Source organism: Rattus norvegicus, chromosome 2 (assembly GCF_021556685.1).
Source record: "Rattus norvegicus strain SHRSP/BbbUtx chromosome 2, alternate assembly SHRSP_T2T, whole genome shotgun sequence".
Classification (NCBI taxonomy): Eukaryota; Metazoa; Chordata; class Mammalia; order Rodentia; family Muridae; genus Rattus; species Rattus norvegicus.
In genome coordinates, this window is record NC_141535.1 from 40,923,768 (window position 1) to 40,936,865 (window position 13,098).

Consider the following 13,098-nt stretch of genomic DNA (forward strand, 5'->3'; position numbering starts at 1 on the left):
TGTCTTTGAGGTCCTCTCATTTATACCTGTCTCCGACGCCAAGCAGACAGCAAGCTCTGGGCTCTCATTCTGTTTGCCACAGTATGTACCTCTAGGGCCTAAGGAAGGGCCTGGGACACAGCGCCTAAGCATTTGGAGGATGAACATAGTTGTTTTAAACATTTAGACGCAGTCAGAGTCAGTCAACAACCACGCAATTCAAGTGCAACAAGGTAGATATACCATAAAGGAGGCAGAATCAACTTTCAAAAAACTAATTTTAATCAAAACAAAAATTGTTGATCATTAACAAGTTTATAAAACAGTGATTTAGTTACATAAATAAATTGATATCAGTGTATCAAATCTTACTTTCAACTTCATGAGCATGTTTACATGAGTGAAGAAGTACGACCTTTTTTTTTTCTTTTTACCTATTATAATAAATAAAATGGAGCGCATGAAATAGTTCTTCTAAACAAAAATACCTACAAACATACCTCTAGCATGTTTTCTAATGAAGGGAACAAGAGACACGGGACAACTTTTGCACCAAAACATAAAGTTGCTTTAAAAAGCACAAGGTTACAGAACCATCAGCTAAAGTAAAGACACTACACTGTAACCAAGGTTGGTATTTTAATAATATAATGAACAGTTTGGTAGTTAGATCTCCAGTTTGGTTATTTTAAAGCATTAAGACAAGGCAAGATAGAAGGCTGCTTTTGTTTTGAGTAATTCTAGAGAAAATAAAATATATTAAAAAAAAGAGAGAGAGAACTGAAAAGTAGAACAGTCATACCTACACAACTTTCTGTCCTGCACAAAGTCAAAATACCTATGCAGAATAGATATATAATATATATAATGTTATCTGTGCACAAACGTTAGCTTATTAGCTCACTGCAAAGGCGTAATGTATCATGTCAATTGTTCTGGAAAACATTTTGCGTTTTGTGTCAAAAGGATATTTGAGTTTCCTAGGCTGGGAGGCACGAACCCCAGTTCTGGCGTACTGCATGTTCTTAGTGCTAAGGCTGGCTGCTCCGGCTGTGTGTTGCCCCTCTTTATTCCAGTGCCTGTTACAAGCATGTGTGGTGTAGTGGTTGTTGGTGTCTGTGTGTATACATATACATACGTATACAGAAGCTGTATAGATATATATACGTATAGAATCTTCCCGATAGATCTCAGTCCAACTACGCAGGCGGTAGGTGGCTCTGCGTTAACGCCCAGCATGAAGTTCACTGACTGAGCCCACCCCGAAGCAAGGCGCACTTCTAGTCCTTCTGATAGGTTTTTCTCTCCATTTTTTTGTTTTTGTTTAAAACCAAGCTACTGCAGCTTCAAGTATTTTTGCATTACATAGAATATTTTTTATAAATTAGTTAATGTTATATTTTCAATATTCAGACATATACTATAATATATATACAGTACAATAAATGCTCTCATTCTTTTTTTTTTTTAATTTTTTTGGATAAATCCCTGAGAATGTATGTTGACAGTCGCTAAGTTTCCACATGCACAAGCATCGTGTGCCATGCTTCTGGACGAAGAGCACTGCAAAGCCACGTGGGTCAGCCCCTCACTACTAGTACTTGGTTTTGTTGGTCTGTTAAATATGCTGAGAATGTGAGGATGAGTCACAGAGGGGTAAAGCTGAATCCATTCGAGGTACTTATCGCAGGATGGAGGTGTTCTGTTCGGTTTTTAAAGCCATTTCAATTATTTTTTTTTTTTTTTGAGGCTGTGAACGTATACAGAAAACAGGAGAGCTATGTGGACTTTGGCCACTTGACAACATATACTCAGTGTAAACCAAACCTTCTCAACCTCTCTCACACAAACCAATAATAATAATAAAAAAAAAAGAATTAAAAACCAAAGAAAGGAAAAGGGAAAAATTTAAAAACACACAAACTTTCACAACATGACAATTTAGTCTGCAAACGCAATATAACTATACACATATAATACCGGTGTGGCTCTGTTCTTTAAGTTAAAAAGGGTACAAAGGCAGGCTCAAGTAAAAACAAACCATCCCTCCCGCCCCCACCCCCTCCCCATTCATACAGGTTCTATCAACCAAACCTCTCCCGAACCAACATCATCAGTTTCTTTTTGCCTTTGTAGATTTGTTTCAGGTTGTCAATAAACTGTGTAAACTGAATGTGTCCATCATGTGCCATCAGGAAGGTCTCTCGGGCCTTGCTGAGGAACTCTATAAACTCGCTGTAGTGCCGAGGACTGATGTGTGTGAGTCGGGAGTGCGTCGTGTTGATATAGGCCCCGATCGTGGCATCCAAGAGCTGCCGCAAGGGGGCTTTGTCCAGTGACATGAGCTTGCCAGAGTTCCTCCTTCCATGAAGTCCCACCATGCCAGGAGTGGTCAGAGTGCACCTGCGCAAAATGTCTGACAGTACCGTTGCGCACTTGACACTCTTGACCACCAGAGGTATTATAGCTGCAAGCTCATTCTTACCCAGGGAGTGACTAAGCGCACAGGCCCACAGCACGTCGTTAATGGCAGGGTGTGTGTCCTGATTATAGCTCAGGTTGAGATGGGTCATGGCCAGCGTCGCCAGCTTGTAGGCCCTCATGGGGTACCCACGGTGCTCCATGTACCGTGCTATTGTAAAGAGCTGTGTGTAGCTCATGCCGGTGGTAGCAGCATCAAGGACAATTTGGTACGCCGTCTCAAAAGCTATGTGATCCTTTTCACAGAGGGTCAGTGCAGAGAGGGCGCAGTTCTGTGGGTCCTTCATGGCGCACTGCAATGCCAGCGTCCGGGCACTGCTGGCCAGCTTCTCCTGCTGGTGGCAGTCCAGGTGGAGGCGGACTATGGTGCTGTTGGACATCACAGTAGTTGCAACAATACTTGTGGCCTCAGTGGGAGTGAACAGTGTAAACCAGCTCTGCATGATGCTGTCCAGGGCATAAACGCCTGCAAGGAACATAAACAAACTCCATTACTGCTAACAGGAAGTCTGGATAAGGCTCTGTTTGCACTTTCACAACTGATGCTCGAACTGGTAACCATCGCAGAACAGGAGCTAGACGGACACCCTGAAGGTACTGTGCCGGGAGTAGCCTTTTAGAATGAGGTTACATGCATTGTTATTCTGTGAAATGCCCGAAAGGAACATGAACTTCCCATAATAAAGAAGCAATCCTCTTGGTGGCTGGTATTTGCACTGCACCGATTGCCATTTCAAACAACAGAATTTTTTTACTAATGAGCACTCGTTCACTGGGGCCTCTTGCCAATTATGTACCACAGAACTGGAGGCCGACAAAATAAAAAGATGGGGCAACCCTCCCACAAACAGGGACTTCATATATGTGGTGTGGTATGTTTAAGTTTAAAATATATACAGCACAAAACTTTAAGACCTACAATCAAGAAACTATCACCCACACTCAGAAGAAACAAAGAGTGAACAGAAGTGGACCCTGTCTGTAACCACCTGTACCCAAGGGCTTACCACACAAGGTGGCTGTCCACCCTGCCACAGCGGCAGGGGAGCGGGCACCTATTCCAAAAGCCCTGTCGCCTCTGTATTGTTTCAGCACCAGAGCACTTTAATAATCGAAAGGGAATTTTCATACTGAGGCCAAGTTTGCGATGGTTGAAATAGCCTGTTACACATGAGGGAAAGAAGAGGAAACAGATTTTACAGTGTTTCCTGTCAGAATCTCAAGGCAGTGTCTTCTCAGTAAGAGATGTGCTTCCTTCCAGGATGCAAATAGGAAGAAAGGCAGCCTAAGCAGCCATGGTCAGCCTGTCTGTGCTATGCACTTTTCTGGGACACAGCAGTTTTTTAAGTCTCGCAAAGGGGAAACCATAGGCTTCAAGGCTGTTGGACAGTCAGGGGATTCTTTTATGGTGGCTACAATTCCTCACACACTTCAAAGTCCATCCGGATCACACAAGGTGATCATCCTCTCCCTCAGAGGAATTAGGTGGCTACAGGAACTTCGTGCAAACTGCTCACTCACTGATTCCCTCCACTTCAAGTGAGAGGCTGGAGCTGCCCCCCAAGACAGTTTAGAGGCTCTGTGCAACTAAGGGTGGGGTCTAGAGAAGAGAGTCCCTGCTATGTGCTAGAGGGCACAGGGATTTCTTATAACGTGAGATGAAATCCTCTCACGAGCACCCATGATGCTTCTGCTCCAAGTTACCCACCTACTTCAGTAGCACATGTCACCAGCCACCGCACCATTTCTCGCCGTCGCCAATTGAGGGTTGACAGTGTCATTCGCATAACCTAGAAGAGCAGGGTAACAAACCGTTTTCAAGGTAATTTTATGTCAGTGGGGAAAATCCCCAATTCATCTCACAGTGTAAACTATTAAGTAGACTCTACTCCCAGGGGCCCAGTAAGCACTTGGATATTAGAGCAAAGATCTATGGTCTGTCTGGAGCTGTCCTTGGCTTTCCCCAGTTGGTCTTGCCCTGACCTGGGAGGCAGGCCGCTTAGTACGTCTGGTGGGTCCATTAGCCACATGTAGCACGTGGCAAAGTCATTCAATGTCTTTTCTTGTGTGAGTCAAAGGATGAGGTTGAAAAATTCAGCCCTTGGCTTTCCTAGCACTAGTATTCTAGGATGATTTCTGAGATTTCTTTTGAATTCATCAAAAGGGGCATGAATGGGTAAAGATTGCTTTAGAACAGTAACTCTGGTTCCTTCTTCAATCTCTGATTGCGACGGTCAAGCAGATCTATGGGAAGAAGCCATCTTTGGCATCACTGCTGATTTCTCCTGCTCCTACATTCTAAGAATTTCCAAGGCAAACTTATTCACCTTCTTATGTTCATAGCATGTCTAGTATCTGAACACCCTAAAGCCTTAGACAGGGCCCATGGAATTTTTTCTTGGGTTCCAGAAAGAATGAGGCAAGGGGTGAGCTTTCAACAATTTGCTGTTCCAATGAGCAGGAGCACAGAGAAATGACATTAATGTTCCTTTCTGCATCACACCTCCAACAATTTATAACAAAATAAGCCAAATAACAAGCATTTATGTTTAAGAAAATAAATTCTGAACTATATTTAAAAGCCATCTCAGCATCTTGGTTTACACAATACCTCATGCTACAGTGGTGCATGCATTTTCCCACTGCATTAAACATTATTAATACATCACTGAAAGGAAGAATCGATAACTTAGAGAACAAGTCAATAATCTAATCAGGGCATTCTAATTCCCATGCTTCGGTAGGGTATAACTACTTTTTAATGAGTGAGAGCACAAATGCTAACATAGGCTTCACAAAGAAAGTGGGAGCAGTTGCTGGTTTGCAGAGTATCCTGTGCCGGAACTCTGAGGACAAGGGAGCATCGCCTGTGTGAAGGACTCCAAATATCCCTGTGCTGCAGCAATCGCAGGCAGGACCAGGCTGGTCGCCCTGTCTTTTACCCAGTTCTCTTGGTGGTATAAAAAGGAGACAGAACCGTCCAATGGAAACATCAATAAAAATTCATGCTGCCTCTAAAAAGTCAGCCCTTACAACTGAGTCTTCCCTGCATGTGCTAGCTTTACTCAGATCTCTGGTTGGAGCTAACTTTCCACTCGTTCACAAAAGAAATAGAAATCTTAAAGCTGTAAGTCAGGAAAAAAATGCTTTTAAGGTTGAGGAACACACATAAGGATTCTAACTGTGAGGTTGCCTTAGCTGGGACTAAAACTGGCTGAGCTGAAGTGACCAGAGCTCTGAAAGGTGGTGCTGTCAAAAAGTCCAACACACTTGGGCTCTAATGAGTCACTAAAAAGCTAAGATGAAAACAGCCCTGTGAGGCTGCTTAGCAGCAAGCTTTGGTGCCCAAGAAGGACCAGCAGTACCTGCAGGCCCAGCTCCAGAGACACTTTCAAAAGAGTGATGTCTGGCAGACTGTCCATGAGAGTTGCTATTTTAAATGCATCTTGGGCAAGCTTGAAGATGTGTGATGAGGAGTGGATGTTTTTCTGGATGGATTCTAATACTGTCTCCAGCCTCCGAACATCGCCTGTAAAGAACAGGGAAAGTCAAATCAAATAGAGTCCAATGTAGGCAAAGCAATGTAGAGAAAAGCCCTGGCAACCATGCCCAGGAGCAAACCCGGAGGACAAAAAACCCAAACACGGGACGAAAAGCCCATGTTCCCTTCCCTGGGAGGCTCATAGCTCACACAGGTGCTATGATTAAGTGTCCCACAGCCACTGCAGGGCACATACATCTCAGCTCCACGTAACGATCGATCGGCCAAGTTAACCCCTCTGCCAGTGACTAAAAGCACTTATAAACTGGAACCAACCGACACGGGGGAACAATAGCTCTTCTAGCTTCTGCGAAGGTATTGTAGTGACTACTTCAAGGACAACAAAACTAGCCAAATCTTTTGTTCTTCTAAATCATAATGGTTTAGTATTTTTAATTGTTGCACAGTAGGTAACATGATATAAATGAAGATGACACCAGGCTCAAATGAGCAGCACCCATTTGCCTCAGGGGTAAAGCATGAAGTTAATATCTTTAAAAACATTCTCTGAGACTTATTTGATAGTACTACTGTGGAGAATTTGATTTAAATACAACGATGATAAAAAGGTTTTCTGGGGGAAAAGGAAAGAGTGCAAACCACTAAAATGATGAGGTTTCTAGACATCACACTACCTTTGGCTGCAGTTAGCATGGTGGATGCCAGCTCACACTGCTGGGATTCAATGTGGCTTAAAGTGAACCAACGAGGGTATCGGTTGGGGACAACTGACGCAATGTGGTGGGGGCGGGAGAGGTCTCCTGTCGGAGCAGTAGATTCCAATACTAGTAACCTGTAATGAGAAAGGAAGGAAGACCATCCTGTCATTATTGGTCCATTACCCTGGCCACAAGAAACCAGCCTCATGGGTGGATGCTTATGGAGATGATCACTGCTTGGGGCCTGAGATGGGGGAACTGTATGGCACTCTTCCTTTGATTCCTAAGCCGCAGCAGTGAAAAAACTGCATGAGATTCAGGAACATTGGACCCAAGAATTATGAAATATGAGCTTTAATCTCCATGAACTATTTTTTAATCTTATCACTCATTAAAAACTAAAACAAGATTAAAATGGATATTTAAGACCATGACTGCAACGAGAGCAGTACATAAAAAGTCTTAACTTGTTAAAAGATAAAGGAAAGGAAAATAAAATGGACTCCTTTTCCTACATTTGTATGTTCTAACGGATGTTTTTTCCTGTGATGTCAGGAATTTGAAGTCAATCTAAATTTTATCAACCAGAGGCTGAACAGACCTGAACGGGAATTTAGTATGATTCTGACTTCAATCTATGTTGACAATAAACAACTCTTAAAAACAAATCACATCGGTAACTTCTTCCAGAGTAAGTACCAAAGAGATCAGCAGCTTAGTTCTAACTGGAACAATGCCTTAAGAATTATCAACACATTGGCTTCGTCCAGCCCCCTAGTTTAGGGACTGTGAAGTAAGAGCTGGGGACCCCTGAGAGTTAGTGGAGTCAGAGAACAAAGCTCATCCCAGGGCTGCTCAGGCAAGTCAAATGACTCCCTCTGTTTCTATCTAGGGTCAATGAGATTTTACTAGGAAGCACTGCGAGTCCTCAATGGAAGAGTAAGAGAAAGGACTGTAGGAGCTGAAGGGGTTTGCAACCCCACAGGAAGAACAATAATATCAACCAACCAGACACCCCAGAGCTCCCAGGGACTAAACCACCAATCCATGGCTTCAGCTGCATATGTAGCAGAAGATGGCATTGTCGGGCATCAATGGGAGGAGAGGCCCTTGGTCCTATGAAAGCTCATTTCCCCAGTGTAGGGGAATGCCAGGGTGTTGAGGTAGGAGTGGATGGGTGGGAGGGAAAACAACCTCATAGAAGCAGGGGGAGGAGGGATGGGATAGGGAGTTTCTGGAGGGGAAACCGGGAAAGTGGATAACATTTGAAATGTAAATAAAATATCCAATAAAAGAAAAGAAAGAGAGAGGGGTCAGGGGACCATAAGCAAGCAAGCACTACAAAGTAGAGGATTAAGAGGTGAGGATTTCTGCCAGGTTGTTATTCAGCTTTTAAAAGAATTCAAGAATGCTGCTCTCCTTAACCAGAATCTTGCTGGAGTTGTCCTGGGAAGTTGAGAAAGTAAGTGAGGAGCTGTCCTTTCTTGACCCCTCTCTCAGGTGTAAGAAGGGTGGAGCTCCCTCTCCCTTCCTTCCATGTTTCCTGGCATCCTGCAATGACCTGGTGCTTTTCCTATGCCCTGTCCATGAAAGGCCTTCTGCAGGGTACCAGGAGCAGGTAAGAGGGCAGAGGAAGGCAGTTCCCCGAGCCCTGCTGGTACCCCAGGTATCATCAGGACAGCAGATTCCTTTACACATGCCACCATGTCACCCTTCTGCTTTAGCCTGGTAGTAGCAGCAGTACCTGGTGGCATAAGGATATTAAGTTTCCTCTGAGTGGAAGTCCTAGGATTAAAATAAGTATACAGACAACATCTGTCCCCCAGAAGACTTCTAAAATGGTAATGTCAGCTTCTAAAAAATGGGAATTTAAATTCACTTATGAAAGTGGACTCTAAACTATAGACCAATGGGGGGGTTGCTTATGTTAGTTATTGATTTACTTTTTGGCAATTTAAAGATCAACAGAGTATTAGAAGATTCCTCTAGTGAATTACTAATATCTCCTGTGGTCAAAAGTGCATGTAATTCACACACAATCTCTCTCTCTCTCTCTCTCTCTCTCTCTCTCTCTCTCACACACACACACACACACACACACACATACACACCACGGGGGCGGGGGAGAGAGAGACAGAGACAGAGACACAGAGACAGAGAGAGAGACACAGAGAGATAGAGACAGAGACAGAGAGACAGGAAGGCAGGCTACCTTAACCCTGTACAAATGTAATGGCACAACTGACTAGCACATGTTCTCACACAAACGTAAGGTAGATGTAAGAGTGACTTTGGTGACAGCGGTCATTCTTGGGCAGATTCATGTGCCAATCTTATTTCCATTACAGACAAGGATGAAAGTTTCTTCTCATGGAATCAAACATTCTGAAGCTTTTAGATCTACACAGGGCTTGGCTTTAAATCTATTATTATAATATATAATATGAACTTTCCACTAAAAACACAAGAGTGATTTATTATTTAAGAGAGTAAAAGGGAAAAGGCTAAAGCTTTAAGAATGGCAGCTGTTCCCTTCAGGCTGTTCAAGTTGAATAGGTTACATACAAGATTTAAAAGCAGGCTCTTAAGAACACATCAAAAAGTATCAACCTTGAGCAAATTCATGATAAAAGCAATTATTTGGTGAATTAATTTTTCAACGGAAGTGAGAAGAAGCAAGTGAGCTGGCAGAGACTATTTTCACTGCCATGACCAAAAATACTGAGGAGGGGACAGGAGCAGTGGAGCTAACAGAGCAGAGCCTGAGGGATGCCTGGCTTGGACTCCTTTAACATGGCACACGCCGCCTGGCTCCCAGCTGTGCACCGCTGCGTCCTAGTAACACAGGCCTTCCTGGACTGAAGGTGCCATGTGGGCTCTCACTGTCAGACTCGCTCTAGGGCTTTCCTTATTTTACTCCCAAATTCTAACACTAAGAGAAGAGGTGGGATGGCCATAGTCTAACGGCAGCTAAGAAAAGGATGCTCCCCTTACAGCAAAATTGAAACACAGCCAACACATTGCCTCAGAACAATCCAGGGAGCAAGTAAACGATATCTTTAGCTTCTCTGTTGCCTGTAAGAGACATGACTGGGTATGATGTCAGCTAAGAATCATTTCTCCCAGCAGGGAAGGCGAACTGCCTTGCAGGGCTGGGCTGGGGATACGTACCGCATTGCTCTCAGTGCAATTTTGTATGCTAATTCAGCATCATGAGGTAGGAGAGAGGTGAAGAGATACTTGGCAAATGTGTGCATTGGAACACTCTCCCGATGGATTATTTCACCTAAGCCACTGTATGGGCCAGCTGTGGAAGAGAACATATAGAGTTTACATCCAAAAGAACAGACTAGTAGCCCCTATGAACTGTTATTTAAAATTCTTTGTGCAAATTTACACTAATAGAGTTAAGAATTTGAACTAAGTAACAGTAAAAAAAAAAAACAAAAACAACAACAACAACAACAAAAAAACAAAACAAAATGAAAAAAACCTTAGTCAAAAGGCTCCTGAGGACACAGTAACCAATGTAGGCTTTAAGTCACCAACAGTCCCTCAAGTGTTCTACTGCTAAAACAGGAACCAGGGACCCAAGGAGCAGAGCTCACACAACAAGGACCTCCCATAAAGAGGCCCTCGGAAGCACACTCTGCAGAACTTGTGTTAACCGAGGAGCCACATATGGAAATGCACAGAATACTGCTTAGCGTTGGCCCTGAGTCTTGACTGACAGACAGGCCACATCCAGAAGAGAGCTCAGTCTCACATCTGGGAGGATGCTGAGGCCTCAGCTCAGCGTCAGTATGCTACTGTTTCTCATAAGCACAAACAGTAATTCCATAAAGTGATTAATAAGTTGCTCATTTGGTATTCACTATAAGCAAAAGAGAAACATTAAAATAATGAAAATGTACTCTTCTGGGCTCCAGCAGGCCAATTTTGAAAGCAAAATCACATTTAAGCTGTCAAAACTCATTTCTTAGTAAATTCTGACAGGTGCGGTGGCAGCACTGGTCCCCTGTGAGCTCCTCAAATGCTTCTCTCAGAGGAAGTTCAGGCCTCAGCTTTGAAAGGAGACCACAGTGGTTAGCACTTAGGTGTTCCGAGGTTTGGTTACTGTAAAGTGTTTAATAAATTGGTTTCCATGTCACCTTTGGGTAACATTTGTTTCATGATTTTTAAAATTATGAGCCATGACACTACTGCTACTGCTCAGAGAACACAACACATTTGTTTTCCGTTAAAAAAAAAAAAACACTCTGGGAAAGAATTTAGAATTCAAGAAATGCAGTTCAGAAGAAATAGGGATACACGTTTATTGAACTCAGTTTTGGGTAGGAGCATGGTATATTCTAGATCATTCTAGAATGACCTAAAAGTTTTTCTGTGATTCAATTTTCAGGTTAGTATTTTTTTTAAGTTATTCTCTATTTAAATATTTTGAAAATCATAGACAATTCATATTTTAGCCTTAACTATAATCCATGATGACTTTCTAACTGCGCCAAATCTACTAATCTCCGTAAGGCATTTCAGAGTACTTAGTAAAACAGTATTTGTGAGAAGCAGATACGGTGTTATATAGTTACCCTTTGCTCACAAAGTAAGTTGCATTACTGAAGTTGCTGTGATGAACTAAATGCTTATGAATCTCCAAACTCAGACAGTGGAAGGCCTGGCACAATGTGAACACATTTTCAGACACACGCTATCAAAGAATTACACTTACATGAGGTTCTACTGCAGCGCCCCAAAATGACGGGACTAGTGCCTTTTTACTCTGCCATAAATTCTTCAAGCTACAATAATGGCCAGCCTGGCAAAATACACCCACAAGTGGTACAATCCTGGTAGAGCTGCCGTGGAGTAAACAACCAGTTTCTGACTAGATTTAACCTTCTCTACAAGTCAACCCTATCCTGGGTCTAAGAACCAGGCCTGTGCAAGTCACAGGCCTCCAGGGAGAGCCGACCATCACTTGCCTGAGTGAGTCTAGGATTAATTGACTTCTAGTGACCTATCATTACAACCACAGACTAGTGAATCATTCAGCCCTCACCACAGACGTTTCTTTTTTTAAGTAAATGGCAATTAACCATGACCCACGACTGGCCGGAGTGGAGAGAGTAAAGGGCTGGAATGACCAGCCCTAAATGGGGCATGTATCTCACACCTCTTCCTGCCAGGGATTAGCAGCCACTGTGGAAGTGGAAGCAGAGAGGCTGTGACAACTGTCAAGAATTAGCCTTCTGGCAACAGCAGTGCAGTTGGACACGGGAACTCACAGCAGCTACGCTGGCAGGCATAAGAACTTGGGGAGTTCGAGCCAGATAGAATTCCAGCATGGCATAGGGGAAGAGAAGGGTAGTACTCAGTCCTACCCCAGCCAAAAGCTACTAGCAACTCATAGCTGCCGGAAGAGGTAGAGTCTCGTTTCTCTCAGAGTATGGCTCCCGGTAGGCTCACCACGCTGCAGTGGAACGTCATACGCTCACAGTACAAAGCGGACCTGAGTTTTCTTTTAAGAGGACACAGAGTTGGGTGGGTGGGGAAAAGTGGGGCAGGGACCTGGGAAGGAGGAGAGTTGAAGGAGGAGAGTGAGGAGAACTAACTTTTAGAAGGGGAGTGGGGAGGGGGGAGGAAGGATGCCAAATGGCTTGCTCTATCTCTGTCAGGTAAGGACAGGAAGAGAGCCTTCTTGAGGAGCAGAATTAGGCAACCCCTTGGTCTTAGGTTTCAGTTTCTACGAATTCTCAAACACTGTGAGAAATAAAAACCTACTAGCTATACCACCTGGCTATCACACAATGGTACAGCACCCAGGCGACTGAATCCTCTGGCCCCACTTTACTGCAGGACAAATTACAGCAATCCATATTGCGGACTACCCTTCTTCTTCACTCTTTCTCCAATCCCTCTCAAAGGTTCCCTTTAAACCACTACATTTTCTTTTTGTTATTCAGACAAAGTCAGACTGAATAGTCAATAAGTTAAACATCATGCATCAGGTAGTACACAATTACTTTTAGATTAATAATAACTGTAATCTCTGAATTCAAGCGTACTAAATAACAAAGCACCATATCTGGCACAAAGTTTTCCCAGAGGTACTTCTCTAGCGAGTAACTAGGCCACCAGTGCCATGGCCAGTGGAGAGTCACGCTCAGTCACGCTCAGCAACAGTAGCTACTGTTCCCTCTTCACAGTGTCAGGCCTGCAGGAAGTCCCTGATTCCTAAAGAGACTACGAATGCATGGAGAACTGCAGGAGCTCATGTGGTCAACTCACTAATGGAGCTGGTTCTCTTTAGTATTTACAGAAGTGGCCCCAGCCTCCTGTCACTGCCCTACTCCTGTACCCACTACCCCTAGGCTCTAAAGGGCCAGAGAAAGGGGGAGGCACAGAAGGTCAGAGTCCTTCCTTAGACGGAGCTTTTAT

At 43.6% G+C, this 13,098-nt stretch overlaps 1 protein-coding gene across 4 annotated transcripts in view; it reads right to left on the minus strand.

The window, feature by feature from the left end:
- Nucleotides 1-238: 238 nt before the first annotated feature.
- The window catches only part of Zswim6 (zinc finger, SWIM-type containing 6), a 167,445-nt gene continuing 154,585 nt past the window's right edge, over nucleotides 239-13,098 (minus strand). For all 4 annotated transcript variants that reach the window (XM_087621664.1, XM_087621665.1, NM_001433121.1 and 1 more), the window contains 5 exon segments: nucleotides 9,832-9,967; nucleotides 6,637-6,794; nucleotides 5,826-5,989; nucleotides 4,169-4,250; nucleotides 239-2,926 (listed from right to left, as the gene is read on the minus strand). In XM_087621664.1, coding sequence (XP_087477790.1) covers nucleotides 2,064-2,926; nucleotides 4,169-4,250; nucleotides 5,826-5,989; nucleotides 6,637-6,794; nucleotides 9,832-9,967 — 1,403 coding nt within the window. In that variant the 3' untranslated portion in view covers nucleotides 239-2,063.